This window comes from Mastigoproctus giganteus, chromosome 6, assembly GCF_048544385.1.
Source record: "Mastigoproctus giganteus isolate SK-2022 chromosome 6, ASM4854438v1, whole genome shotgun sequence".
In the NCBI taxonomy this organism is placed as follows: Eukaryota; Metazoa; Arthropoda; class Arachnida; order Uropygi; family Thelyphonidae; genus Mastigoproctus; species Mastigoproctus giganteus.
In genome coordinates this window covers 83579375-83606649 of record NC_143580.1, presented here as the reverse complement: position 1 = coordinate 83606649, position 27275 = coordinate 83579375, and the positions used below count along the sequence as shown (strand labels likewise).

Here is a 27275-nt window from a genome sequence, read left to right as displayed (position 1 = left end):
TCTGTAGGCTTGAAAGTTTTTTCATTAAATAATCTTGCGAAATTTCAATATCATTAATTACATATTTTTTAACTTCGCTCCCACAATTTCCCATTGCCACAAAAGGCTTTTCATTTGTAAATATCGATGCAAAATAACTGTTGAGTTCATCTGCAACGGCAGCTGGTGTATTTATTACTATCCCCTTTCCCTTACGTAAAGGTCCGATCTGGTTTGTCCTGCTCTTTTTGGCATTTATATATGTGAAGAATTCTTTATCCCCCCTCTTTGCTCTGTTTGCTAGTGATTTCTCATAAACTGCCTTTGCCTGTCGAACCTTTTCTGTGGCTCTATTACACATCACCTTGTAGCTGTTATAGGCTTCAGTACTTTTTATTGCTCTGTAACTTTTCCATGCCACCTTTTTCTGCTCAAGTAATGTGACAACTTCACTATTCATCCAACTTGGAACCCTTCTCGTGGAGTATTTTTTTAATGGTATATACGCATTCAAGGCATCTGTGATTAATGTTTTAAAAGCGTACCACAGTTCAATTGTATTCATTCTCTGCGCGATATCTACCCAGTTAATAGAGGCCATGTAGTACCTTAAGGCATCGTAATTTCCTTTTCTGAAATTAAAACCCATTCCTTTGCCTTTTACTGCTGCTACCTCTCTCGTCATCATCCACCGTAAAACTCCGTGATCACTTCCTGCTACTGGTTCCTCTACTGTCAGCCCTGTTATGTCATCTGATTCATGTGTGATGATGAGGTCTAGGATATTCTTTTCTCTAGTACTTTCCCTGACATGTTGATACAAATAACAGTCATCTAGTTGATTTAAAAATTTTGTTCCCCATGTCGAGTTTCCTTCCCATTTACTCCAATCAATTAGAGGCAAATTGAAATCACCCATAATAAGGCATTGACGCTTACTTGCCCATTCCATTTGCATGTAGAGGCTTTTGTCATAGTCTTCACAATTACCTGGTCTGTAGATTACTCAGTAGATTACTCAGAGTTTATACGTCGAAGCAAACGAACCACCGTTATTGCTTCGACGTAAGCAGTTGTCTTTAAAGTACGCTTTAAAACTGAAATCCCTGCCAGACCATCCAACGTGGCCATTCGTTTTTGAGCCACAATGGGAAAACTTGTACAATACCCGTAAGACGGCCAATCGTCCTTTTGGTGTTCGTCTCCAAGAGCTACTCAATGAACTTAATATCAAGGTAGACAAGGTTGCACAAACACCAAAGCAACCCCTTCCACCCTGGCATGCTCATGTCCCGGCATGTGATTTATCCCTTAGAAATTGGGCAAAGTCGGACACTCCATCATCAGTCTACCTGCAGCTTTATTCAGCACACCGAGCTGAACATTCTGACTTCGCGCCAGTTTACACAGACAGTTCGAAGTCGGAATCATATGTGGGATCTGCTGCTGTCTTTACAGACAGCACTACATCGGAGCAGATTCCCTCTGAATGCAGCATATTTACTGCAGAGCTGCACGCTATTGAGTTAGCTTTGGATCACATCAGTAAATGCCAATACCAACGGTTCATTTTATATTCTGACTCTCTCAGCGTGTTACAGGCTTTAATAACTGTAAGATATAATTCTCATCCAGTTCTGTCTAGCATTCAGCAGACGATTCACTTTCTCCATGAACGTGAATATGTTATCCTCTTCTGCTGTATTCCCAGCCACATTGGGATTAGGGGAAACGATTTGAATCAGCAATTCCCAATAATAACCGCTGCCTGTTAGTCCCCTATACAGACTACAGGCAAATAGTACATCAAAAGATACATTCCCAATGGCAGGATTCGTGGAATAGACAGACTGCGAATAAATTATATCAAATAAAGCCTGTAATTGAACCGTGGCAGTCTAGTCTGCGCAGGAATCATAAGGAGGAAGTTGTTCTTGCCCGGACCCGCATAGGACACAGCCATTTGACACATTCTTTTTTGCTGAGGCCTGATGACCCTCCTATGTGTGAGTCTTGTGGCACAATTTTATCAATTAGACACATTTTAATTGACTGTCCAGATTTTAGCAATTCAGTCAGATTTTATCTGACAATGACAATGTGTCTGCTATTTTTAGCTTTTTGAAAGCAATAAAGGTTTTTAATCGTATTTAAAATTTATATGGTACTGTTATTTATTTATATTTTTTGTTTTTAGATCTGGACATGGTGACCTAAATAATTAGGTCACAGAGATGTTAAATTTTTAGATATTACCTGGTCTTGGCGCATTATAGCCTTAGTTGCTAATGTGCCAATAACATCCAAACCAACCAACCAAGCTATATCATGCCATTCACCAACCATTAACAGCATAGAGAGACAGTTACAACTTACCATAAATAAGTTAGAGACATGGACTGTACAAAATGGTTATCGCCTGTCAAAGCAAAAGACAATTGCAGTTCATTTCTGTAAAAAGCGCAGATTACATCCAGAGACTGAACTTAAATTAAAAAACCAACCAATCCCTCTTGCCAGCAATATCCGCTTTTTAGGTTTAATATTAGATACCAAACTTAATTTTTCCATGCACATAACTTATCTCAGAACTCTCTGCTTGAAAAATCTCAATATATTCAGAGCCATCTCTGCCATGGCATGGGGTGCAGATTGATGCACTCTCCTGCATTTGTATCGTTCGCTCATCAGGTCTCGTCTAGATTATGGTTCAATAGTATACGACTCAGTTAGAAAAACTGTACTTACAAGACTGAATACAATACAGCACAGTGCTCTTCGCACTGCTCTTGGAACTTTTCGAACATCTCCTGTCCAAAGTCTCTATATAGAGGCATACGAACCACCACTCCACCTCAGAAGGAAAATGTTACTCCTCACCTATGCAGCCACGATTAAAAGCCTTCCAGATTATCCGAATCAACCGCTGCTTTTCAATCCTGAAAGGGTAACATTCTATAACAATAAACCCACTGAAAATAGACCAACCGTTATTAGAGTACAAGATTTGATGCATTGCTGGAATGTTCATTTTGAAAACACGCTCAAAGAAACCAAAATATCTGCTTCGTCTTGGTCCTCAAACCCACCTTCCTGTGATACCTATTTCCAACAATGGGGAAAAAAGTCCAGGGAAAGCTGTTACATCAAGCAACTGCACGAAGGACATGCCGCTAGCAATGCGCAGAGCTGCTTAATATATACTGATGGCTCAAAATCAGATGATGCCGTAGGTGCTGCAGCAGTCTTTCCCACATTTACAGTATCTGTATCTCTCCCGACTGAATGTAGTAGTTATACCGCAGAACTTTATGCAATCCACCTAGCTATATACAATATCAAAATCTCTCTCAACACTAATAGTTTAATATATACAGACTCCATGAGTGTGCTTTCCGCAATAAGTAACAATTTCTCAACCCCACATCCCATAGTAAAAGAAATCCGGTCTCGTCTAAATCATTTGAGGAATCTGAATCATACCGTAAGTTTCTGTTGGATTGCAGGGCATGCTGGAATCACAGGTAACGAAACAGCAGACCTGGCAGCCAAGCACCCAAAGAGCAACGCACCTCCATCTTACCAAGTACCTTATATAGATTTATTAAATCATATCCGACGTATCTGTAGGGACCAATGGTTAAACATTTGTAAGACACAGACAAACAATAAATTATTTGAAATTAAACAAGAACCACAAATATGGAGCTCGAGCTTCAGGAAAAACTGGCACGAAGAAGTAATACAGACAAGATTGCGCATAGGGCACACACACCTGACCCACTTGTTCCTGATCATGGGCGATGACCCTCCTGTATGCATGCATTGTTCATCACAACTTACAGTTCGACATATTCTGTTAGATTGTTCGTATTATTCCCATATCAGAATTGCTACCTTCCTTTCTCTGACACAAATGCAAGAACCTTTATCACTAACCCACCTATTGGGAAACAATACCAATCTGGATGAGCTTTTAGCTTATCTCAAACAAATTAGACTTTATGAATATATCTAATAACAAATAAGGCAAACTCCGGTACCATTCCAAACATTTGAATAGGTACATTTTGGCCTCAGTTGCCCTTGTGTCCAAAAACCTCTACATCAACAACAACAAATAATTCCTCACGTGTGAATGTAGATGCAAAATACTCATTCAGTTTGTTTGCTATCTGAGCAGGATCATCAACAGTCGAACCATCGATGTCAAGTGGACCAATCAGATTCATCCCCTTCCTTTTAGAGTTTATATTAGCATTAGTAGAGGCATTTGATGTAAGAAAGCAAGCTTATGCAGCATCAGCCAAAAAAAAAAAAAAAAAACACCACTTCACTCCTCTGTTCGTTCAAAATATCTGTCCAGCTGAGCCTTAAACTTATTTAGGCTATCAACTTCCACGACAAGGGATGGATGTCTGTTCCACCAACCAACCACCCGCTGGCTAAAGGCAAATTTCCGCACGTCTATCCTACATCTGTCTTTCCTCAGTTTGAATTTATGCCCTCTCAGGTGATTATTCTGAGCGCGAGGAAGAATCCCATCAGCATTGAGCATGCTCAAACCATTCAAGGCTTTATACACCTCTATCAGATCACCTCGCTGGTGCCTAGTCTCCAGACACTGTAATTTGCAAAACTTAAGCCTTTCTTCGTAAGAGCACCCCTTTGTTCCATTCACTAATCTTGTTGCCCTTCTCTGTACTCGTTCCAGCAGCTCTACATCCTTCTTGAAATGAGGCCTCCAGACCTGTATACAGTACTCTAGGTGTGGCCTGACCATTGCTTTATACAAGGGAATAATCACCTCCTTATCCCTGCTAGAAAAATTCCTATATATCATTGACAATACACTATGAGCTACTCTTGTAGCCCGTCTGCACTGCTCAGAGAACTTCATATTTGCCTGCACAACCACCCCCAGGTCCCTTTCATTCTCTACCACTGTCAGTGTAGTACCACAGAGTTGATACGTTGCTCTGGGGTTGCTGTTTCCCATGTGTAGTACTTTACATTTGTCAATGTTAAACTTCATTTACCACCTCTCGGCCCATCTGCTCAACCTTTCCAGATCCTGTTGCAGCAGCATAGTGTCAGTAGTGTCCTTGACAACCCTGCCTACCTTTGTATCGTCTGCAAACTTCGACATTAAGCTTGATATACCATCATCAATATCATTTATGAATACAGAAAACAATAATGGACCCAACACTGAGCCCTGAGGGACTCCACTAATAACATTAGTACACGACGAGCAATGTCCATTGATTACCACTCTCTGTCTTCTCCCCCTCAGCCACCCCTTTATCCACAGCGGCAATTTGCCTCCAATGCCACACTGCTCCAATTTGTGCAGCAGTCTTCCATGTGCAACAGTATCAAAAGCCTTTCTAAGATCCAAATATATAATATCAAAGTTATTCCCTGCATCCAGTTCTTTTGTGACTGCATCATAGTATCCAATCAAATTGGTCAGGAAAGACTTCCCCTTAACAAAACCATGCTGTGTCCGAGCTATAGCTGAAGTCTTGTCTAAATGATCCTGCAGTGATTCTTTAACTAGTGCCTCCATTAATTTTCCTGGAACAGAAGTTAAACTCACAGGTCTATAATTGCTTGTGTCAGCCTTTGATCCTCCTTTGTGAATTGGGGTGACATTTGCACATCTCCAGTCTGTGGGTACCTCCCCTGAGTCCAAGGAAGCTCTCATAATTATAGCTAACGGTTTGCTTACTTCCTTTGCTGCCTCCTTTAATATAACTGGATAGATCCCATCCACCCCGGGTGCCTTTCTTGTGTTTATCTTCAACAATTTCTCCTCCACTTTACTCTCAGTTATTACAAGATTCTCTAGCTTACTGCTAGAGTTGAATACACCTCTGGCTTTCCCCTCGCTAAATAACTCCTTATGTGTGGATGTCGATGCAAAATATTCATTTAGTTTGTTAGCTACCTGAGCAGGATCATCAACAGTTGACCCATCGATATCAAGTGGACCAATCTGATTCATCCCCTTCCTTCTAGAGTTTACATAACTAAAGAACTCTTTGCTGTTTTTCTTTGCATCCCCCCTCGATGTGGGCACCTGTACGTGGTGAGGGGACCTCCCAGTGACGCTGCTGGACTTCCAGACTAGCGTCACTGGGATCCAACGCCCACAGCCCAGGTTCCAGGCTTACATCAATGGAATCCGGCGTGTTTGCCGTGCGCTGCGACCCGTGGAAATTCGGAAAGGGGGATCTTGGTGGTTGAGGGGCCCAGCTTCAATACACCACTTTGGCCCCTGCTTCGACAAGACGGGTGGTCCTGGAAGGCCCGGCTAGGATCAATCGGCAAGTAGGCTCGCCTGCGAGGGTCAACCGTGACAATGCCACGCCCCTACCCTCATGGTCCGAGGGACAGGATTCAGGCTGGCAGCGGTGCGGGTATAGTGTCTGGGTAGCCCTGGCGTCCCACTCCCAAGCGCATTTATTGCATGCCGGGTAGTGGGCGTCCCTTTGGGCTCCGTGGTGGGTGGGGAGCCCGGGCACTGAACCATATAAAAATCTCTATGAATCCTGATAAACTAAATTCTTCAGGGGCCCCAACCCGGTCCCTATCTGAAATCAATGAAAAGGAGACAGATAGCATTATTGCTAAAAAAAGGCAGCGAACCGAATTACCATCAGGGCCTGTCCCAAGGTTCTTAATTATGCATTCCACCAATGAAACACCAATTGGTAAAATGTCGCCCTTTTTTATTCAAAAAGGGTTAGACGGGTTAGCAGGTTCACCCAAATCAGTTAAGAGGCTCCGTTCTGGAGACCTTTTAATTGAAACTAAAAATGACAGGCAATCCGAACATCTCCTCCGAACAACATCAATCGGAGGAATCCCTATAACAGTGATATTCATAAAAGAAAAATTAATTATGGATAAATATATTAAAATTTTGCAATTAAATGCACAAAGGGCTAAGGCAGTTGCATTGCAAATAAATCATATAATGGAATGTGAAGATTTCTCAGTAGCCCTCTTGCAGGAGCCATATGTAATTAAAGGTAAAGTAGCAGGTTATCCTATTAGATATAGAGTTGTTTCTAAAGGTGATAATCCAATGACGGCTATAATAATTAGAGATCCTGAAGTGGTTGTAACACAAGTGTTATCCTTGTGTGATGAAAAACATGTTTGTTGTGAAATTATAGGGAAATGTGGTAAGTTGTATGTTGTTACAATATATTGTCAGCCATCAGAGGGAATGGAACAACATATAAAGTATTTAGATAAATTATATGAATTAGTTGGCTCTTGTAATGTGGTGGTTGCCTTGGACTCTAATGCTTGTTCTCCATTGTGGGGTAGTGATGTATCCGATGAAAGAGGAGTGATGCTGGAGGAATTCATTGCTGCCTCAGGTGTAGAGGTGTTAAATGTGACCGGACATGCTCCTACTTATTCCACGGTACATGGTCAGTCATGTATTGATTTAACTTTGGCAACTACCTCTATTGTGGATAGTATTAGAAATTGGAAAGTGATAGAACATCATACCACTAGTGATCATAATAACATCTCTTTTTCCTGTGTTATAAAAGATTCAGTAAGAATACTGAATGATATTGATAGATTTATGGATAAAACTGCAAAGTGGCCAAAGTTTGAGCAGGTGTTTTTGAGTAGTATCAATGAAATAAACTGGGTAGGTCTGACATCAAATGATTATGTTAAACAATTAACTGTTATTTTAATAGATGCATGTTCTTGTAGTATGAAGAAAAGGTATAAGGTTAATAGGCCAGTATTCTGGTGGAGTACTGAATTATCTGAAAAAAGGAGAGAAACATTTTGTTTAAGAAGAAAGTTCCAGTCTGTAAGAAGAAACGGAGATTTAGATTTGTGTGAGATGTATAAAAATATGTATAAAGCTTGTCGTAAAGAATATGTTACAACTATCTGTAAAGCTAAACAGAATAAGTGGAGGGAATATGTGAGCAAACAAGGATCTAGGGATCCATGGAATTCCATTTTTAAATTATTAACTAATAAAAGAAGCCTATAGGAAATAATGAGTACTATCGGCAATGAAAATAGTCAAACATTAACTTGGGAAGAATCAGTGAACAGGATATTGGACGATCTCTTTCCAGATGAAAATGAAGAAGTCAATGATTTAGAAATGGATGGTCAGAATTTTATCGTGACACCAGAAGAACAGTTTACATTAGAAGAACTGACAACGGCCATGGGCCAGGCGAAGGATGGTAGATCGCCGGGCCTAGACAAAATAGAAGTATTGGTGATGAAAAGATCTTTTCAAATGGCTCCAGAGTTATACTTAAATCTGTATAAGTCAGTGAAGCCAGTTGACATCGCTGGACATTGCAGTGTCGAGTCAGTTTGGTGTGACATAAGCATTGGGAGATCAAAATTGAGAGTAGGAGTATGCTATAAGCCTAATGACTCTGATGAGTATAATAAGAAATTGTACAGGGAAATAGAGTGGGCCAGTAAATCAGAGAGTCTTATAATGGGGGATTTTAATTTCCCAGATATTGACTGGAATTTCGGGGCTGGTCACTCACACTAGCAAGGCTTTTGTGGATTTATTGGATGATTGTTTTCTACATCAGCATGTTCGGGAGGGAACTAGAGGGAGTAATACTCTTGATTTGATTATCAGTAGTGATTCTTCATGCATTAAGAATCTGCAGGTAAATGAACCACTAGGTGGCAGTGATCACAGTGTGCTGAAGTGGGATTTACTCAAAGAGGTAACTACCATTAGGGGTAAAGGGAAGGGTTATTGCTTTCGTAAAGGCGACTATGATGGACTGAGACAGTATTTAAATTCTATACAGTGGGACCAACTGATGATGTTACCAACAGCAAATTCAAAATGGGAAGCATTCAAAGAACTTATCTTGGAAGCTACTAGGCTTTACATACCAACTAAGAAATATTGTTCAAGTTTTAGGCCTAAGTGGATGTCAGATGAACTAATGAGACATATGGCAGAGAAGAAAAATGCATGGGATACATACAAATTAACACGTGACACAGAAGCCTATGATAGATACAAGTTGATCTGTAACCAAGGTACAAAGGAGGTTAGGCAGGTGAAGGCAGATTACGAGAAATCTTTGGCAAGGGATGCAAAGAAAAACAGCAAAGAGTTCTTTACTTATGTAAACTCTAGAAGGAAGGGGATGAATCAGATTGGTCCACTTGATATCGATGGGTCAGCTGTTGATGATCCTGCTCAGGCAGCTAACAAACTAAATGAATATTTTGCATCAACATTCACACATGAGAAGTTATTCAGCGAGGGATATGCCAGAGGTGTATTCAACTCTGGCAGTAAGCTAGAGAATCTTGTAATAACTGAGAGTAAAGTGGAGGAGAAATTGTTGAAGATAAATACAAGAAAGGCACCTGGGGTGGATGGGATCTATCCAGTTATATTAAAGGAGGCAGCAAAGGAAATAAGCAAACCCTTAGCCATAATTATAAGAGTTTCCTTGGACTCAGGGGAAGTACCCATGGACTGGAGATGTGCAAATGTGACCCCAATTCACAAAGGAGGATCAAAGGACGACACAAGTAATTATAGACCTGTTAGTTTAACTTCTGTTCCCAGAAAATTAATGGAGGCACTGGTTAAAGAAGCACTGCAGGATCATCTAGACAAGACCAGTTATAGCTCAGACACAGCATGGTTTTGTTAAGGGGAAGACTTGCCTCACCAATTTGATTGGATACTATGATGCAGTCACAAAAGAACTGGATGCAGGGAATAGCTTTGATATTATATACTTGGATCTTAGAAAGGCTTTTGATACTGTTGCACATGGAAGACTGCTGCACAAATTGGAGCACTGTGGCATTTGAGGCAAATTGCTGCTATGGATAAAGGGGTGGTTGAGGGGGAGAAGACAGAGAGAGTGGTAATCAATGGACACTGCTCATCATAGACTAATGTTATTAGTGGAGTCCCTCAGGGTTCAGTATTGGGTCCATTATTGTTTTCTGTATTTATAAATGATATTGATGATGGTATATCAAGCTTAATGTCCAAGTTTGCAAACGATACGAAGGTTGGCAGGGTTGTCAAGGACACTACTAACACTATGCTACTGCAACAGGATCTGGAAAGGTTGAGCAGATGGGCTGAGAGGTGGCAAATGAAGTTTAACATTGACAAATGTAAAGTACTACATATGGGAAACAGCAACCCTAGAGCAACGTATCAGCTCTGTGGTACTACATTGACAGTGGTAGAGAATGAAAGGGACCTGAGGGTGGTTGTGCAGGCAGATATGAAGTTTTCTGAGCAGTGCAGATGGGCTGCAAGAGTAGATCATGGTGTATTGTCGATGATATATAGGAATTTTTCTAGCAGGGATAAGGAGGTGATTATTCCCTTGTATAAGGCAATGGTCAGGCCACACCTAGAGTACTGTGTACAGGTCTAGAGGACTTATTTCAAGAAGGATGTAGAGATGCTGGAACGAGTACAGAGAAGGGCAACAAGATTGGTGAATGGAACAAAGGGGTGCTCTTACGAAGAAAGGCTTTAGTTTTGCAAATTAGTGTCTGGAGACTAGGCACCAGCGAGGTGATCTGATAGAGGTGTATAAGGCCTTGAATGGTTTGAGCATGCTCAATGCTGATGGGATTCTTCCTCTTGCTCAGAATAATCACCTGAGAGGGCATAAATTCAAATTGAGGAAAGACAGATGTAGGATAGACGTGAGGAAATTTGCCTTTAGCCAGCAGGTGGCTGGTTGGTGGAACAAACTTCCATCCCTCGTCGTGGAAGTTGATAGCCTAAATAAGTTTAAGGCTCAGCTGGACAGGTATTTCAAACGAACAGAGGGGTGAAGTGGAAGTGGTTATTTATTTTTTTTTTTGGCTGATGCTGCATAAGCTTGCTTTCTTGCATCAAATGCCTCTAATAATGCTAATGACATTGGACAGATTGTTCATTTACCTACAAGGATACCGGACAATCCTAACCATACAGCGTCAGGATGTATGGTAAGGATTGAACTTTTTTTCACAAACAACCCTTTTCACAAACATCACAGTCAATGTGAGTAGTTCTTTAGGTACCTCAGATCACAACTTGGTGATTATCTCTTCTCTAATGGAGCCTTCATCTCACGGCTATTCCCAAACTGAGTTGTTTGGCGTTACAAGAATGCAAAATGTGATGACCTGCGAGATTTATTTTCCTTGGTCGGATTACTGTTTCAAAACTTCTGATGTCAATGTTTGGTCAAATCGTGTCAGTGAAATTATTCTTGTAGGAATGGAATCCTTTATCCCACACTCCACTTTAAAATCTTGACCTTTATCTAAACCTTGGTTTTACCAATAAATGTGCTAAGACTGTTCAAGAGAAGAATGTTGCATATCGTAATTGGCTTGTTTCCAATTTTTCAGTTTCATTTTCTGCCTACACCAAAGCTCGCACAATTGTAAGCAGTTATTAATCAGTCCAAACTAGATTTTGAACAGGCTAAGAGTAGAAAACTTGCTTCTTGCCCTAATGGTAGCTGAGCATTCTGGTCTCTTGCCAAAGCTATTGGCCACTACTTTTGCCCATCTTTGCTCCCCCTGTCAAAACCAGATGGTTCTGTTGTCACTTCAGCCAAGGATAAAGCTGACCTGCTAGTCTCTCATTTTTCTTCCAACTCCTGTATTAATGATCTTGGTAAAACACCTCCCACCATTCCCAACATGCTCCATTCAATGCCTCCTGTGGTCTTCCGTCAAAAGCATGTCAGAAGGATTTTGACAAATCTTGATGCCAAGAAAGCTCCAGGTCCTGATGGTATTTCTCCACTTGTTCTCGAAACCTGTGCTCCTGAACTTACTCCTGTTCTTTGCCACCTTTTTTCACTTTCTTATTCCTTCTGCTTGGAAATTTGCTGATATCCATCCAGTACCTAAAAAGGGTGACAAATCCCTCCCATCCAATTATCGTCCCATTGCAATTACTTCTACTCTTTCTAAAGTAATGGAGAAATCAATTAACCACGAACTCTTAAACTACCTTGAAACCTTCTGTCTGATCAACAACTGCCAGTATGGATTCCATCAGTGTCGATCCAATGGTGATATTCTGGCTTATAGTAGTAGTAGTAGTGGCATGTGATGCAAGAAAGCAAGTGTATGAGCTTATGCAGCATCAGCCGGAAAAAAAAAAAAAAAAATCGCACCATTCCCTCCAAATGCCTGTCCAGTTCCTCCTTAAATTTATTTAACCTATCAACTTCCACAACGACAGATGGAAGTTTGTTCCAGCAATTAACCACCCGCTGGCTAAAGGCAAATTTCCGCACATCTATTCTACATCTGTCTTTTCTTAATTTGAATTTATGCCCCCTTAGGTTCGTAATCTAAACGAGTGGAAGGATCCCATCAGAATTCAGCGTGCTCAACCCATTCATACCCATTTTTCTTTCTGATCACTCACTGAGGGCAGTGGTAGATGGCTCTCTGTCTTCTAACTTCTCCACTATTGCTAGTGCCCCCAAGGGTCATTTCTTTCCCCCACTCTTTTCCTCTTGTATATTAATGACCATCTGCCATTGACTGGAAATCCTATCCATAGTTTTGCCGATGATTGCATTCCACTTTCCATTTTGAGAAGCTTCAACTTCTCGAATATCCACTACCAGGTAATTCTAGTTAACAGCTGCCTTACCATCAAGGTGATGGCTGTGCAGCTGCCTATGGATGTATGAATAGTGACATATATTCTTGTGACTTCTTGAACCTGCCCCATGATAGTTTTTGACTTTATATAGAACAAATGAGGGGGCGAAAAATTAAGTTTTTGTCTTATTTTATTTATAAAGCTTACCTTTCAAGTTTTTTTTTTTTTATTACAAATATTTTTTTATTAGATATCAAGTACTTGGTAACATTCAGAACAAAAAAAAATATAGAGGGAAAAGTCAAATTCAGCTTGTAACACTTTATAGCATTAATATGACTTACTAGCTGGTAAGGAGAGATAAATATAATAATAATTAAATTACATTTGTAAACTGTAAAATTTAATTGAAAATTACAGCTAGTAAAAAGAATTATTCATTTCATGCTGCATAGGGGTTATAGGATCAGTACTTTTTTTTTATTTTTAACTTTCTAGTGAATTTGTTGCTTATTTATTCAATCTTTTATTATCTAAATGAATTTTTGTTTTCCTTTCTTTCTTGAGATTTATCTTTTGCAAAACTTTTGTAGGGATCTGCTAAGATGGTTTTGGAGACTGGTAAACATCCAGAAGCACTAAGAGATGAAGTTTGTTCACCTGGAGGTACAACAATTTATGGAGTTCATGCTCTAGAAACAAGTGGGTTAAGAGGATCATTGATGAATGCCATTGAAGCTGCTACAAGGAGAGCAAAAGAACTTGGAAAATAATTGTAACAGCCAGTTACTGGCATTCAGATGTTATACTTGGCTTGTATAATTAAGACTTAACAACATATAATATCAGAATAATAATACTGAATGTTTCATTGAATACTGTCAGTATATTTTATAACCGACATTTGATTAACTTTATAATAAGTTAATCTTATTGTTAGAATAGGATGACTAGGAATTATGCAGTACTTTTTAAAAACCTAAAAAGTACAATAAAAAACAATCTTGTTCTGAGCATAGTCAGAGTAAAGTATAAAATGTAAAGTTCATAAGGTTTTTGTTTGATTGTATTATTATTTATTATTTTTTTATTTTTTAAGTTTTTTTTTTTAGAAATTACAAATATGAAAATTTTACATATCAAAAGTGGCAGTTGTGTTTATAGAATATTATTGTTTCCTTTTAGAGAAAAATAGTTCTGCAACCATATCAATAAAAGCTTTTTATCAATCAAGGATTTTAATATTTGTTAACCAAGTATAGTGGAAGCTTGCTTAACTGACTCACTGGGTTAACCATTTTCTCCCTTCCCTCTTTAAAGAATACTGTCTGATGCCCATAGCCCACTTCTGTAGATAGTCCAGTAAGCTTGCAGCTAGTAGTCCAATGTAGTACACACTCCTGTTAATGTATATGCTTCCTGAGAGGTCAGTAGTGTTTGTTCCAAATCATATTCACACCAATAAAATTATTTATTGTAATTACATTGTGTAATGTAATTAAATATTACGTAAATTAATGACGTGTGGGTGAGAAAAGAAACAAAGCTGTTGTTTCTATGAAAACTAATTTGGGTACTATTAAATTAGATGTGGGTAAGACAATTGTAAAAGATTGGAAAAAATGTTTAAAAACTTAGAATTTTCGGTTTGTTTCACAAAGCTGGTTAAGTTCTAGCTTCACTTTTTAAAAAATAAAATAAAAAAAAAAGTAAAGATAGTAGACAATGCATTTTAGCTGGTTTATGCAAGAAAGATCACACAAAAATTCAATCAGTGGACCCATAAAACCAAAATCAAAGAAAAGGTGTTACACTTGGATCAAAAGATTGCTGGTGCAGACAGTTAGCAATTAGTGCATAGCTTGGACATTAGGAAAAAATGTCATAGTATTAGTGGAGAGAGTTTATCTGCTGATCAGCCTGCTCAAAAATTTGCAGAAGATTCAAGATCATTTATCAACAGAGAAAACCTGATTGAAAAATAACTCTATAACATGAATCAGTATGAAATCAGTAAGATGCTATCTACAAAAATGACAGCAAAAAAGTGGAGCACCAGGATACAATAAAATCCAAAGAGAGAATCATAAATCACAAAGTTTGCTGCTTTTTTGTTGTTCAGCTAATTTTATAGCTTTTAAAAATATAAATTATTATTATTAGCCATATAGTGCAAAAAAAAAAATTCCGCATTACCCAAGAGAGAGAAAGTAGAAGGGAATCACCAAGAAACAGAATGGTGATATCCAGCTCAGGACCCTGAGATTAACAAATCTTGGAGAAAACTTTGCCCACATTTTTACCAGTTTATTACCACTCACAAAAATCATTATGGATGGACTCTGCATTATTCAAAGAATGTTTTTTTTTTATGAATTTGTACCTTCTGTAAAGAGACAGTTGGAGAAAATAAACTTGCCTGAAAAGGCTGTTCTCTTTTTGGATAACACTCATTTAAACTACAATTGTGAGGAAATTAAAGAAGGTGAGACATAAAGGTCATGTTTTTATCACCAATTGTAACTTCCTTGATCCAGCCTGTGGATCAAGGGTTCTAGATTGTCTAAAGAGATGATATAGGCAAAAGTTTTTGAGTTCAGTTTTGGAAAAAGTAGAAGACCTGAATATAGGACTTATAGAATCGCTAAAAGTTGTCAACATTGAAAGATATATTTATAATAAATGAACGCATGGAATGAAATTCCAAGTTCAATGTTTACCAAATCTTGGAGAAAACTTTGCCCCAAGGTTAACAACACTAATGAAAACTCCAAATTACAAGAAAATAATGAAGGACATAGTTTATTAACTTATTTCTAGCAAAGTGAAGATGCCAAAGGTTTACAGCAGGAAAGACATGACAGTGGGTTCAACAGTATTCTCCAACAAATCTTCACCATTTCGTTGGAAAATGAAATTACGGACAATGCAGAAATTGTACATCCTGTGACGGAAACAAATGGATCTAAATATGAAAAATAAAAGATTGGATCGAATACAGAGCCAAATTCTCATGCAGCAGTCAAAAATGCCCTAGGCACAGCTTTTAATTGTATTGAACAAAAGCCTGGTTTAACAGTCAACAATGTAATGCTCATTAAAAAAAATTTAAAAAAGTGGCGGGACTATGCTGCAAAATGTCAACGATCATCTAAACAGATGAAAACTATTGATTTTATGTAAATGATTTACTGTATATATTTTAATTGAAAATAAAATTTTTAAGGTATGTACATATACTTTTTATGAATCTCCACTTCAACTGACTTTTTCAATTAACTGATCAACTAACATCCTCATTATGTCAGATAAGATGACTTCTACTGTACACCCCTGTCCACAAAATAGCAAAGGAAATTTAAGTGAGTAATTACAGTTTGACTTTGCCAGAAAAAATAATGGAATCAGTATTTAAAGAAGTAATGCAAGATAATAAAATCAAGAATATGGTTTGGAACATATATTGTTCCATGCTATGAGTGCCATACAGCAATCATAGCATGGATTTGTTAAGGGGAAAGACTTTGTATGACCAATCTGATTAACTATGAGATCATCACAACAGCAGCAAAAATAATAATTTTGGCATCATATGCTTTGGTCCCTGAGGCTTGTTACAAACATTGTGCAAAGTATAACAGGCTAAGGTCCCTGGTAGTCTAAAACACTGATGGAACTGATATTCAAGTCCCATTTGTGAGTCATGGATCAAATTTTGGTGGAGGAGTCTTGTTGTCATTCAGTGACAACCAAATCTTCCACTTGCATCTTCACAATGGTTGGACTTTAGTTTATCTGGGTTACCCAAAATGTGCAAGGACTGAAACATGTACTTATACTGGAGGTGACCACCTAGTCAGAACCAATATAAATGGCATCCACCTCCCACAGAGGAATGCTGCCGTTTTGTGTCAGCAGGCAATACTAGATAGTAGTTATTCCATCATCTGGTGCACTACCACTCCTTTGTTTAATGGAGGTTTGAAACCCATGTTTCATCTCCAGAGCAAAGCTCTAGTAACCGTGCAGTATGAATGATGTCTTTAGAGGTTGTGATGGGCATCATGGCTGAGATCCAGTCTTCCTTACATTTTGAGAGTACAGTTCTAAAATGGTTTTTGTAGCTTAGCTGCTAGAGAGTCCACCAGAATGCCCCAATTGATAACTCTGGGAAGCATTCAGATCAACTAACGTATAATCTTGTCACTATTCTGCCAGCTAGTGGCTAGATGGAGTGTAAGTAATGTGTATAAGAGAGGCATTATCAAGACAAAGTTATGGCAAGGAGCTGGGTATATTCTTCCTGTGTGGACACCATATCCAAAAATTTCATTATTTCATGCATGTTCCCCCCTTCTACTTTTACTTTACCTACCGAATACATCATAAATAATCAAACTGAGAGAACAAACTTATCTGTGAAAAGATATAAATTTCCCAGAAACTTTCTTGTTCATTTCACAACTATATGAGGTCTCAGTTCCAATCTCAGTGATGTCCATTTCCACCTCTAATCTGCCAAGCTACACTTTATCTAACAGAATCCTAACTATCAGTTGCATCAACCATTACTCATCTCAGTTACCCTAATTATATGTTCCATGATTCCTTTTGCTTCACAGGTGGTACTTGTGAATAGGCCCATTCTGATATTCTTTAATTACAGATTTCCTAATTTTAAATCTCCTTTTTTTTTTACCTCCTCTGGCTTAAATTCCCTTTAGCCCATTCTGTCATTCTCTCAACTCAGCCTGACACTTTTTGACTTTGTTTCTTTGAAATTCGGCTTTCTGAAATGTAACTTTCCTAACAGTGAGGTAATCTTCCTTGGTGATTTTAATGTTCACAACTCCAGATGGTGTCAATTTTCTAGTTACATGGACCAAGCTTGTCCTCACAGAGATTGTTCATTTACCTACCAGAATACCAGAGAATCTTAAACACATACCCAACACCCGTGAACTTTTTCTTAAAAACAAGTTCAAACTACATGGTCAAGGTGGGTGGTCTCTTAGTCATCTCAAACCACAACTTGGTGATGGTCTCTTTTCCAGTGAATTCTTTCTTGGATTGTGAAGATTATGATGAGAACCTCTACATGCAAATGGAATAGGCAAGTAAGCATCGATGTCTTATTATGGGTGACTTTAATTTGCCTCTAATTGATTGGAGCAAATCGGAAGCAAACTCCACATGGGAGATAAAATTTTTAAATCAACTAGATGATTGTTATATGTATCAACATGTCAGGGAAAGTACTAGGGAAAAAGCATATTCTAGACCTCATCATCACCAATGAACCAGATGACATAATAGGGCTGAAAATACAGGAACCAGTAGAAGGAAGTGATCATGGAGTTCTGTGGTGGATAATGAAGAGAGGGATAGCAGTAGTTACAGGCAAAGGAACAGGTTATAATTTCAGGAAAGGAAATTACGATGGCTTAAGGTGCTACTTGGCCTCTATTAACTGGGTAGATATCGCACAGAGAGTGAATACAATTGGATTATGGTATACCTTTAAAACATTAATCACAGAAGCCCTGAATGCTTATACACCATTAAAAAATATATTCCATGAGTAAGATTCCAACTTGGATGAATAAGAAAGTCACCAGATAACTTAGCAGAAAATGACGGCTTGGAAAAGTTACAGAGCAATAAAAAGTACTGAAGCCTACAATGGCTACAAATTGATCTGCAATAGTGCCACAGAAAAGGTTAGGCTGGCAAAGGCAGATTATGAGAAATCGCTGCAAAGAGTGGGGATAAGGAATTCTTCACATACAGAAATGCAAAGAAGGATAAACCAGATTGGACCCTTATGTAATGGACATGGGATAGCATTAGATACCCCAACTGAAGTTGCACTCAACAGTTACTGTGCATTGATATTTACAGAAGAAAAACCCTTTGTCTCAATGAGAAATTATGGGAGTGAAGTTGAAAAGAATGTAATTAATGATGTTGAAATTTCGTGTTTATTTAATGAAAAAACTTTTGAGCCTACAGGTAAGTAAGGCCCCTGGGGTTGATGGCATATACTTATATGCCATCACTCTAATCTTAAGGGAGGTGGAAAGTGAGTGCATTGAACCATTGAGGCTAATTATGAGAGCATCACTGTACTCGGGAGAGATTCCGCTGGATTGAAAAGTGCCAATATATCTCCAATACATAAGGGCAGTTCTAAGAGTGAAGTAGGAAATTACCGGCCAGTCGGTCTAATTTCAGTAGTAGGGAAAATCATGGAGACAATGATCAAGGGTGAAATTCAGGCTCATTTAGGAAGCCTGACTTATGCTGCACCAGCCAAAAAAATAAAAAATTAACAAAAAATACATAAAATAAAATAATAAAAATAAAAGCAAATTAATAATAATAATAAAAAGAAAATTAAAAATAAATAAATAATAAAAATCAATAATAGAAAAGGAAATTGACAACCTATGCATTTCCCTCCTCCCTTAGGTAATTATCCAGCTAACCTTTGAATTTCCCCAGACTGTCAGCCTCTACCCATGTAGGTAACTTATTCCAGTAATTTATAATTTGCTGGCTAAAATAAAACTTCCTGCAATCCAGTCTAAACAACTTCCCCTGTAACCTGAAATTATGGCCCCTAGTTCTAGAATCTTTTATAACCATGAAAATTTCATTCTTATTCATGTTGCTTATGCCTCTCAGAGCAGCCGACCGGGCTAGCCGAGTGGGTAAAGTACCTGCCCGGCAACCCAAAGGTCGCGGGTTCGATTCCCGCCTCGGGCTTGGATCAAAGTGGTGCAATATGGCCACAGAAGCCGATGCGCCAACAATTATCAAATCAAAAAATCAACCTCTCAGAGCCTTAAACACCTCAATCAAGTCTCCTCTAAGGTGCCTAGTTCCTAAACTCTGCAACCCACATATTCAAAGTCTTTCCTCATATGGATGCCCTTTTGCCAATCTCAATTTCAGCTGGGGTATCTAATACTATCCCACATCCATTACATAAGGGTTTGATCTGGTTTGTCCTTCTCTTTGCATTTATATATGTGAAGAATTCCTTATTCCCCCTCCCCATTGCTCTCTTTGCAGGCGATTTCTCATAATCTGCCTTTGCCAGCCTAACCTTTTCAGTGGCATTATTACAGATCAATTTGTAGCTGTTATAGGCTTCAGTACTTTTTATTGCTCTGTAACTTTTCCATGCAGTCTTTTTCTGCTCAAGTAATTTGGCAACTTCATTATTTATCTAACTTGGAATCTCCTCATGGAGTATTTTTTTAACGTATATATAAGCATTCAAGGTTTCTGTGATTAATGTTTTAAAGGTATACCATAATTTAATTGTATTCGCTCCCTGTGAGATATCTACCCAGTTAATAGAGGCCATTTAGCACCTTAAGGCATCATAATTTCCTTTCCTGAAATTATAACCCATTCCTTTGCCACTACTGCTACCTCTCTCTCTCTCTCTTCATCATCCACTGTAAAACTACGTGATCACTTCCGGTTACTGTACTGTCAGTCCTATTATGTCATTTTGTTCATGGGTGATGATGAGGTCTAGAGTATTCTTTTCCCCAGTACTTTCCCTGACATGTTGATACAAATAACAATCATCTAGTTGATTTAAAAATTTTGTCACCCATGTGGAGTTTCCTTCCCATTTGCTCCAATCAGAGGCAAATTGAAATCACCCATAATAAGACATTCTCGCTTACTTGCCCATTCCAGTTGCATGTAGAGGCGCTCATCATAATCTTCACAATTACCTGGCCTGTAGATTACTCCCACTCTCGTTTTACCTTTGCTTCCAACTATTTCACACCATACAAATTCTATACTAGCATGCAAAATGTCTGAATCCGAGAAAGCTTTCGTTGCGTTCAGGCTACTTTTGATAAGAATCATGACCCCACCGCCCCATCTTTCCTAAAGACATTATACATACCGTACTGAAACTCATCATCTCTTGTCTCTGGGTGGCACCACGTTTCTGTAAGCCCTATTATGTCAGTGTTACTTGTCCTAATGAACAGTTCGAATTCACTCATTTTATTGACGACACTTCTGACATTACTGTATAAACAATTAAGACATTGTTCTTGTATAGTTAACTACCCTGACACACCCCTTAAAGTTATTTAAGCTCGCTTCCCTGGCATTTGCTACCCGCTCATTTGAAACACCTTTGCCCTCAGAACATCTTGTTACTATGTTCTGTTTCGGTAACAAACAAATACTCTTGAGGTATGTGCAATAGTTAATTTGACCAATACTATCAGATAAACGTGTATCTATATTACCCATGTTCCCGCGAACTAGCAATTTTCCTGAACCTTTAAGGTGTGCTCAATAGTACTGGCAAAAACTTTTGCATCACCTTTGTTTAAATGTATCATGTCTCCACAAAACAATTTCCTTCTATCTACAAGTGCAGGCCATGCTGATAGAAATTTCCCTCCAAAAGCCTTGCAGAGTCCTTCAAGTCTTGAGTTAATTCACAAGGCTTTCAGCATATAATCCCTCCTATAGTGCCTGGGCAGAATTGCAGACACAGACATTATGACCTAACTCATGACATTTCTTCAGCATGGTCCTATATTTGTCTAACATATCATCAGATCGTGTATGCTTAATGTCATTAGTCACCACACGAATAATAACATTCTCTTTTCCCTGCATAAAATCTGACATCATTAACAGTTGCTCCCACAGACATACCCTGGTTCTAGTCCACCTATTCTCATTACAAAAAATATTTCCCTGACAATGGAGTCCCCTAATAGAACTAAGTCCTTTTGAACCAGAGTAGTTTGCACTTAGTTATTCTGTTCTGGGGCCTGAATCGGGAGTGCATCACTTGATAGGTTGCTAGAGTCTTGAGTCCCTGACAAGCTCCCAGTTACATTATTCTCGAGGGTAAGCACCCATTTTTTCAGTGACTTAAATTGTTCTAGCAATGCACCAAATTGTAACTTAAGATCAGTGCACTCCTTACAACAGTGACAAAGAAAAGAATCTCCAAGTGAGCGAGGATTATCCACTAGGTCGACCTTGGAATACATGCCACAGGTTCTGCAAAGGATAAAATCACGACTTGTCCGGAAATTACCGTCAGCTATTTCCGTCTCAGTCATGGTACCCTCTGATGAAGTGTTCAAGGCGGATCATTATGAAATTTACTAATTATTAATAAAACAAACTTTCAAAAAATTATATTTATAATATAAAAAAAAAAAATCATCAAACTATTACGGGAAAAAAACTTGTTAAAATAAACTTTACATTATAGACTGTGTACATATTAAGTGCAATAGCATCATTAATACACAGCCATTTCTGAATAAACAGAATATTTATAAGTCGGCATCGTTTTAAGTTATATCTCATATTGTGAATACCTTCACAACGAGTTGCCATGATATTGCACTACTTCGAATAAGTAACGCTTCACCTAAGGAGAACATTAGTCTTCTCCTTAGGTGAAGTGTTACTTATTCGAAGTAGTGCAATATCATGGCAACTCGTGAAGGTATTCACAATATGAGATATAACTTAAAACGATGCCGCCTTATAAATATTCTGTTTATTCAGAAATAGCTGTGTATTAATGATGCTATTGCAATTAATATATACACGGTCTAAATTTGCTTGCAGCTTGAGGCTTTTTCAGCCCTAAATGCATTTTACTTTACAATATACTAAAAACCTTTGAAATCCTGCTCTACTTCACTAATCTTGCTTTAATGTCACTATGAAGAGCTGGAATAGGCATGTCTGCTCGCAACGAATGCCAAACAAAACAAGGTTTTGTTTGGCATTAAAGGAATGGGAGAATATGTGTGATTTCTATTCTTCTTTAATTTAGTTGAATTTAGATAGAAATGGAATTCTGGAGGATACTCAGCATTGTTTTGTAAAGGAAAAATCATGTTTAACTAATCTGGTTAGCTGTTTTGACAGGGTCACTCAAGAGCTGGATTTAGGGAATAATTTCGACATTATTTATTTGGATTTCAGCAAAGCATTTGACTTGGTCCCACACGAGTGGTTACTTTATAAGCTGGAACAGGTTGGAATCACAAGGAAAATCCTTAGATGTATAGCTGGATGGCTTCAGAGCAGTAAGCAGAGGATTGTGATAAATGGTTATTCCTCAGTTTGGGTTGATGTAAGAAGTGGAGTTCCCAAAGGATCAGTATTGGGACCACTGTTGTTTTTGATTTTCATAAATGACATTGAAGGGATATAGGGCATGATGTCTAAATTTGTAGATCATGTAAAGATTGGTAGAGCATTAGCATAGGCATATGATGCAAGAAAGCAAGCTTATATAGCATGCAAAAAAAAAAAAAAACCTTTTCCATTTCACCCATCCATTTCACTCCAAATACTTGCCTAGTTCTGCCTTGCTATATAACTTATTTAAGTTGCTGACCTCCACTACAACAGAAGTAGTTTGTTCGAACTATCAACCTCAAATTTACCTTTAGTGTGGTTGGCTAAAGGTAAATTTCCGCACATCTATTCTACAATTGTCTTTCCTCAATTTGAATTTATGTCCCCTCAGATGAGCAATCTGAGCAAGAGGAAGAATTCCATCAGCATTGAGCTTGCTCAAACCATTCAAGGCCTTATATGCTTCAAGTAGGTTACCTCACAGGTGCCTAATCTCCAGACGCTGCAGAACCTGTCTTGGTAGCAGCAACCCTTTGTTCCACTCACCAACCACTTTGCTTATTGGAGGCTTGAAGTGGCGAAACCTATGTTTAGTCTCCAGAGCAAAGTTTCCGGCATCTCCCCCCCCCATACTTCTTCAACCCATGCACGGTACTAAGTACTATAGGTTTTGATACCTTTCGTGTTTGGGGTTTTCATAAAAAAAAAAAAAAAAATCTCATTGCCTTTCTCTGTATGCATTCCAGCAGCTCTATATCCTTCCTAAAATGAGACCTCCAGACCTGTATATAATACTGAAGGTGTGGCCTGACCATTGCCTTATACAAGGGAACAATCACCACCTTATCCCTGCTAATGAAATTCCTATATATCATTAACAACACCATAAGCTACTCTTGCAGCCTGTCTGCACTACTCAGAAAACTTCATATCTGACTGCACAATTACACTCAGGTCCTTTTCATTCTCCATTACTCTGGGGTTACTGCTACCCATATGCAGTACTTTACATTTGTCAATGTTAAACTTCAGTTGCCACCTTTCAACCCATCTGCTTAACTTTTCCCGATCCTGAGAGTAATTTGTGATCAATGCCATGCAGAGCTTCTTCAGAATGACCTAGATAGACTTAAGGGATGGTCAGAAAAATGGCAGCTATGCCTTAATCCAACAAATTGTAAGGTATTACACCTGGGGAATAGTAATCCCAAAATAACTTATACACTTGGTGGAGCTGAACTAAAGCCAGTAGTGGAGGAAAGGGACTTGGGTGTTACGATACAGTCAGACATGGTTCTCCGAGCATTGCGGACAGGTTGCAAGGAAGGCCCATGGTGATGATTTATCGAACAATTGCTAGTAGAGATAAGGACATCATAATTCCATTATATAAGGCTATTGTTAGAATAGTAAAGAAAGACATTGTGCTTCTTGAAAGGCTCCAAAGATGAGTAACTTGCCTGGTGAGATTGGCAAAAGGGAGTCCATATGAGGAAAGACTTTGAATATGTGGGTTGGAGACTAGGCACCTTAGAGGAGACTTGATTGAGGATTTTAAGGCTCTGAGAGGCATAAGTAAAATGAATGAGGACAAAATTTTCAAGGTTATAAATGATTTTAGAACTAGGGGTCATAATTTCAAGTTACAGGGGGGAGATGTTTAGAATGGATTGCAGGAAGTTTTATTTTAGCCAGTGTGTTATTAATTACTGGAATAAGTACCTGCATGGGTGGTAGAGGGTGACAGTTTCGGGAAATTCAAAGGTCCGCTGGATAATTACCTATGGGAGGAGGGAAATGCATAAGTTATATATTTCCTTATTTATTATTTTTAAAAATTTTCTTTTATTTTGGCTGATGCAGCATGTGGCCATTGCTAATACTACTCTCATGGCTATTCTCAGCCTTGTGTGTTGTTTGGCATTACAAGAATGTAAAATGGAATGATCTGTGAAATTGCTATATATATATATATATATATATTTTTTTTTTTTTTTTCTTGCCTGTTGCTGTTTTAAAGCTTCTGATGCCAATGTTTGCTCAGATCAATTTAATCTACCTACCAGAATAGTAGATAATCCTACTCACACACCCAACACTCATTGTTGGGTGTGTGAGTAGGATTTTTCTCACCACCAACCTGGCAAAGTACATGGGCATTATTATTGGCACTCTAGATACTCAGATTACAATTTCGTGATGGTCTTTTCTCCTAAAGTAGTTCTCTCATCCTTGTTTTGTTTGGCATTAAAGGAATACGAAATGGGAAGATCTGTGTGATTTCTATTCTTCTTTTATTTAGTTGAATTCCCTTTTTAAATCTTCAGATCCCAATGATTGCTCAGAATCAGCTAAATTATTCTTGTAGGGATGAAATCCTTTATTTCACGTTCCAGCCTAAAATCACGTCCTTTATCCAAACTTTGGTTTTCCAGTAAATGTGCTAAATCCATTCAAGATAAGAATTATAACATATCACAACTGGCTTTTATTCCTGTCTCCAGTTTCATATTTTGCCTACACTAAAGCACACAACAATTGTTAAATAATCATTAATCATTCCAAACTCCAATTTGAACAGGCTAATATTAGAAAACTTGTTTCTTTTCCAAATGGTAACTGAGCATTCTCTCTTTTGCCTATTGGCAGCAACTTCAATCCATTTGCATATTTTCACCTCTGTTACAACCTGGCGGTTCTGTTGCATCCTCAGCTAAAGATAATGCTGACTTATTAATATTCTACTTTTCTTCTAACTCTTTTGTCAACAATCTTGGTAAACCAGTTCTTACTATACCCAGTGTACTGCCCTCAGTGCTCCCATGGACTTCCAATGTAAGGATGTTAGAAGAATACAATCTTGATTCCAAGAAAGTTCCAATTCCTAAAGGCATTTCTCCAGTTCTCCAAACCTATGCTCTTGTTCTGTGTCACATTTTTACACTTTCTTATTCACTGGTGTTTTTAACTTCTGCTTGGAAATGTTCTCATATCCAGCAGGGGCTCACATCTGGTGAGTTTGGGCTTGGCAAACCCAAGGTCCTGAGCTATCATCATTTTCTCTTTCTTGGTGATTCCCTTTCTACTTCTCTCTCTCACAGGGTAGTTCAGGAATTTTTTTTTTTTTTTTTTTTTTTGGCTGGTGTAGCATATGCCTCAGGCTTCCTTGTACCATATGGCTAATAATAATAAGTTTCTAAAAAGTGAAACAAATCTGTCCCGTTCAGTTATCACCCCACTGTTCTTATCTTTCTCCTCCAAATTAAGGAAAAAATTTACAAACTGTTAACTCTTAAACTCTCTCAAACGCTTCGATCTCATCAGTGATTGCCAATAGTAATCCTGTCAGTTGTATTCACTAGAGTTGTATTGGCTTATCATTATTGATCTTTGGTCAAATTCAATGGAAGAATTTGGTGAAACTGAAGCAGTTACTTTTGACATTATTACTATTATTAGCCATAGGGTGCAAGGAAGCCAGAGGCTTATGCTGCACTAGCCAAAAAAAAAATTTTTCTGAGTTACCCAGAGAGAGAAGTAGAAGGGAATTACCAAGAAAAAGAAGAATGATGATATCCAGCTCAGGGCCCTGGGTGTGCCAATCCTATGCTCACCAGATGGTGAGCCCCTGGGGTTAATTTTTTTTTGTAAGACTTTTTGATTGTGATTAGTATAAAGGTTTTCTAAACAAGTTCCCATGTTATAGATCAACTATTTTTTGCACTTTGTATCTAGTTTCTCTCAAATCATCACTGCAAGTGATTTAGATAGCTCTGTTTTCTAACTTCTCCCCAAATGCTCATGTTCCACAAGGTTCAGTTCTTTCTCCCACTTTTTCTCCTCTTGTACATTGATAATGTTTCACCAACTAGAAATGTATCCACAGTTCTGCTGCTGATGATAGTGCACTACATTTTACCATCCAGTTTGGGAAACCTTGCTCTCCACAAAAAGCCTCAACTTGTTGAATATCCACTACCACCAGATCCTGAAATGCCAATCTCCATGTAATTCTCTAGTGCAAAGAAAATTTAGTTTAATTTCAGTCCTAAATCTCAGTATTATCTTATTTTTCACGTAAAAAGAGTCTACTGCTCCTGTATTAGAGATTACCCTGACTTCTAATTTCTTTCAGCATATGCATGTCACAAATATTACTGCCTTTACATCAAATAACACAAAGGAAGGTTATAAGAAATCACTTGGTAAGAGAGCAAAGAAAGGAGTTTTCACATAAGTAAATACAAATAAGAAAATGAATCAGATTGGAGCTTTGTGTAATGGATCAGTTCTAGATAACCCAGCTGATGTTGTAAATGAATTGAATAGATACTTTGCATCAATATGTACAGATGAAAGACCCTTTGGGAGATGGCAAGTGTATTGCCTTATTGAACCATTAAGATTTCTTTGATGGCATCATCAAAGTAATCTTAATGCACTCTGGAGAGATTACCTTGGATTGGAGAAGTGCCAGTACATA

At 38.2% G+C, this 27275-nt stretch overlaps 1 protein-coding gene across 1 annotated transcript in view; it reads left to right on the top strand.

The window, feature by feature from the left end:
* LOC150084444 (pyrroline-5-carboxylate reductase 3-like) overlaps positions 1-13521 on the top strand; it is a 185841-nt gene extending 172320 nt beyond the window's left edge. Inside the window, exon 6 of the mRNA XM_090375231.1 lies at positions 13219-13521. Coding sequence (XP_090231357.1) covers positions 13219-13398 — 180 coding nt within the window. The 3' untranslated portion in view covers positions 13399-13521. The remainder of the gene's footprint in view (positions 1-13218) is intronic.
* Positions 13522-27275: the final 13754 nt, after the last annotated feature.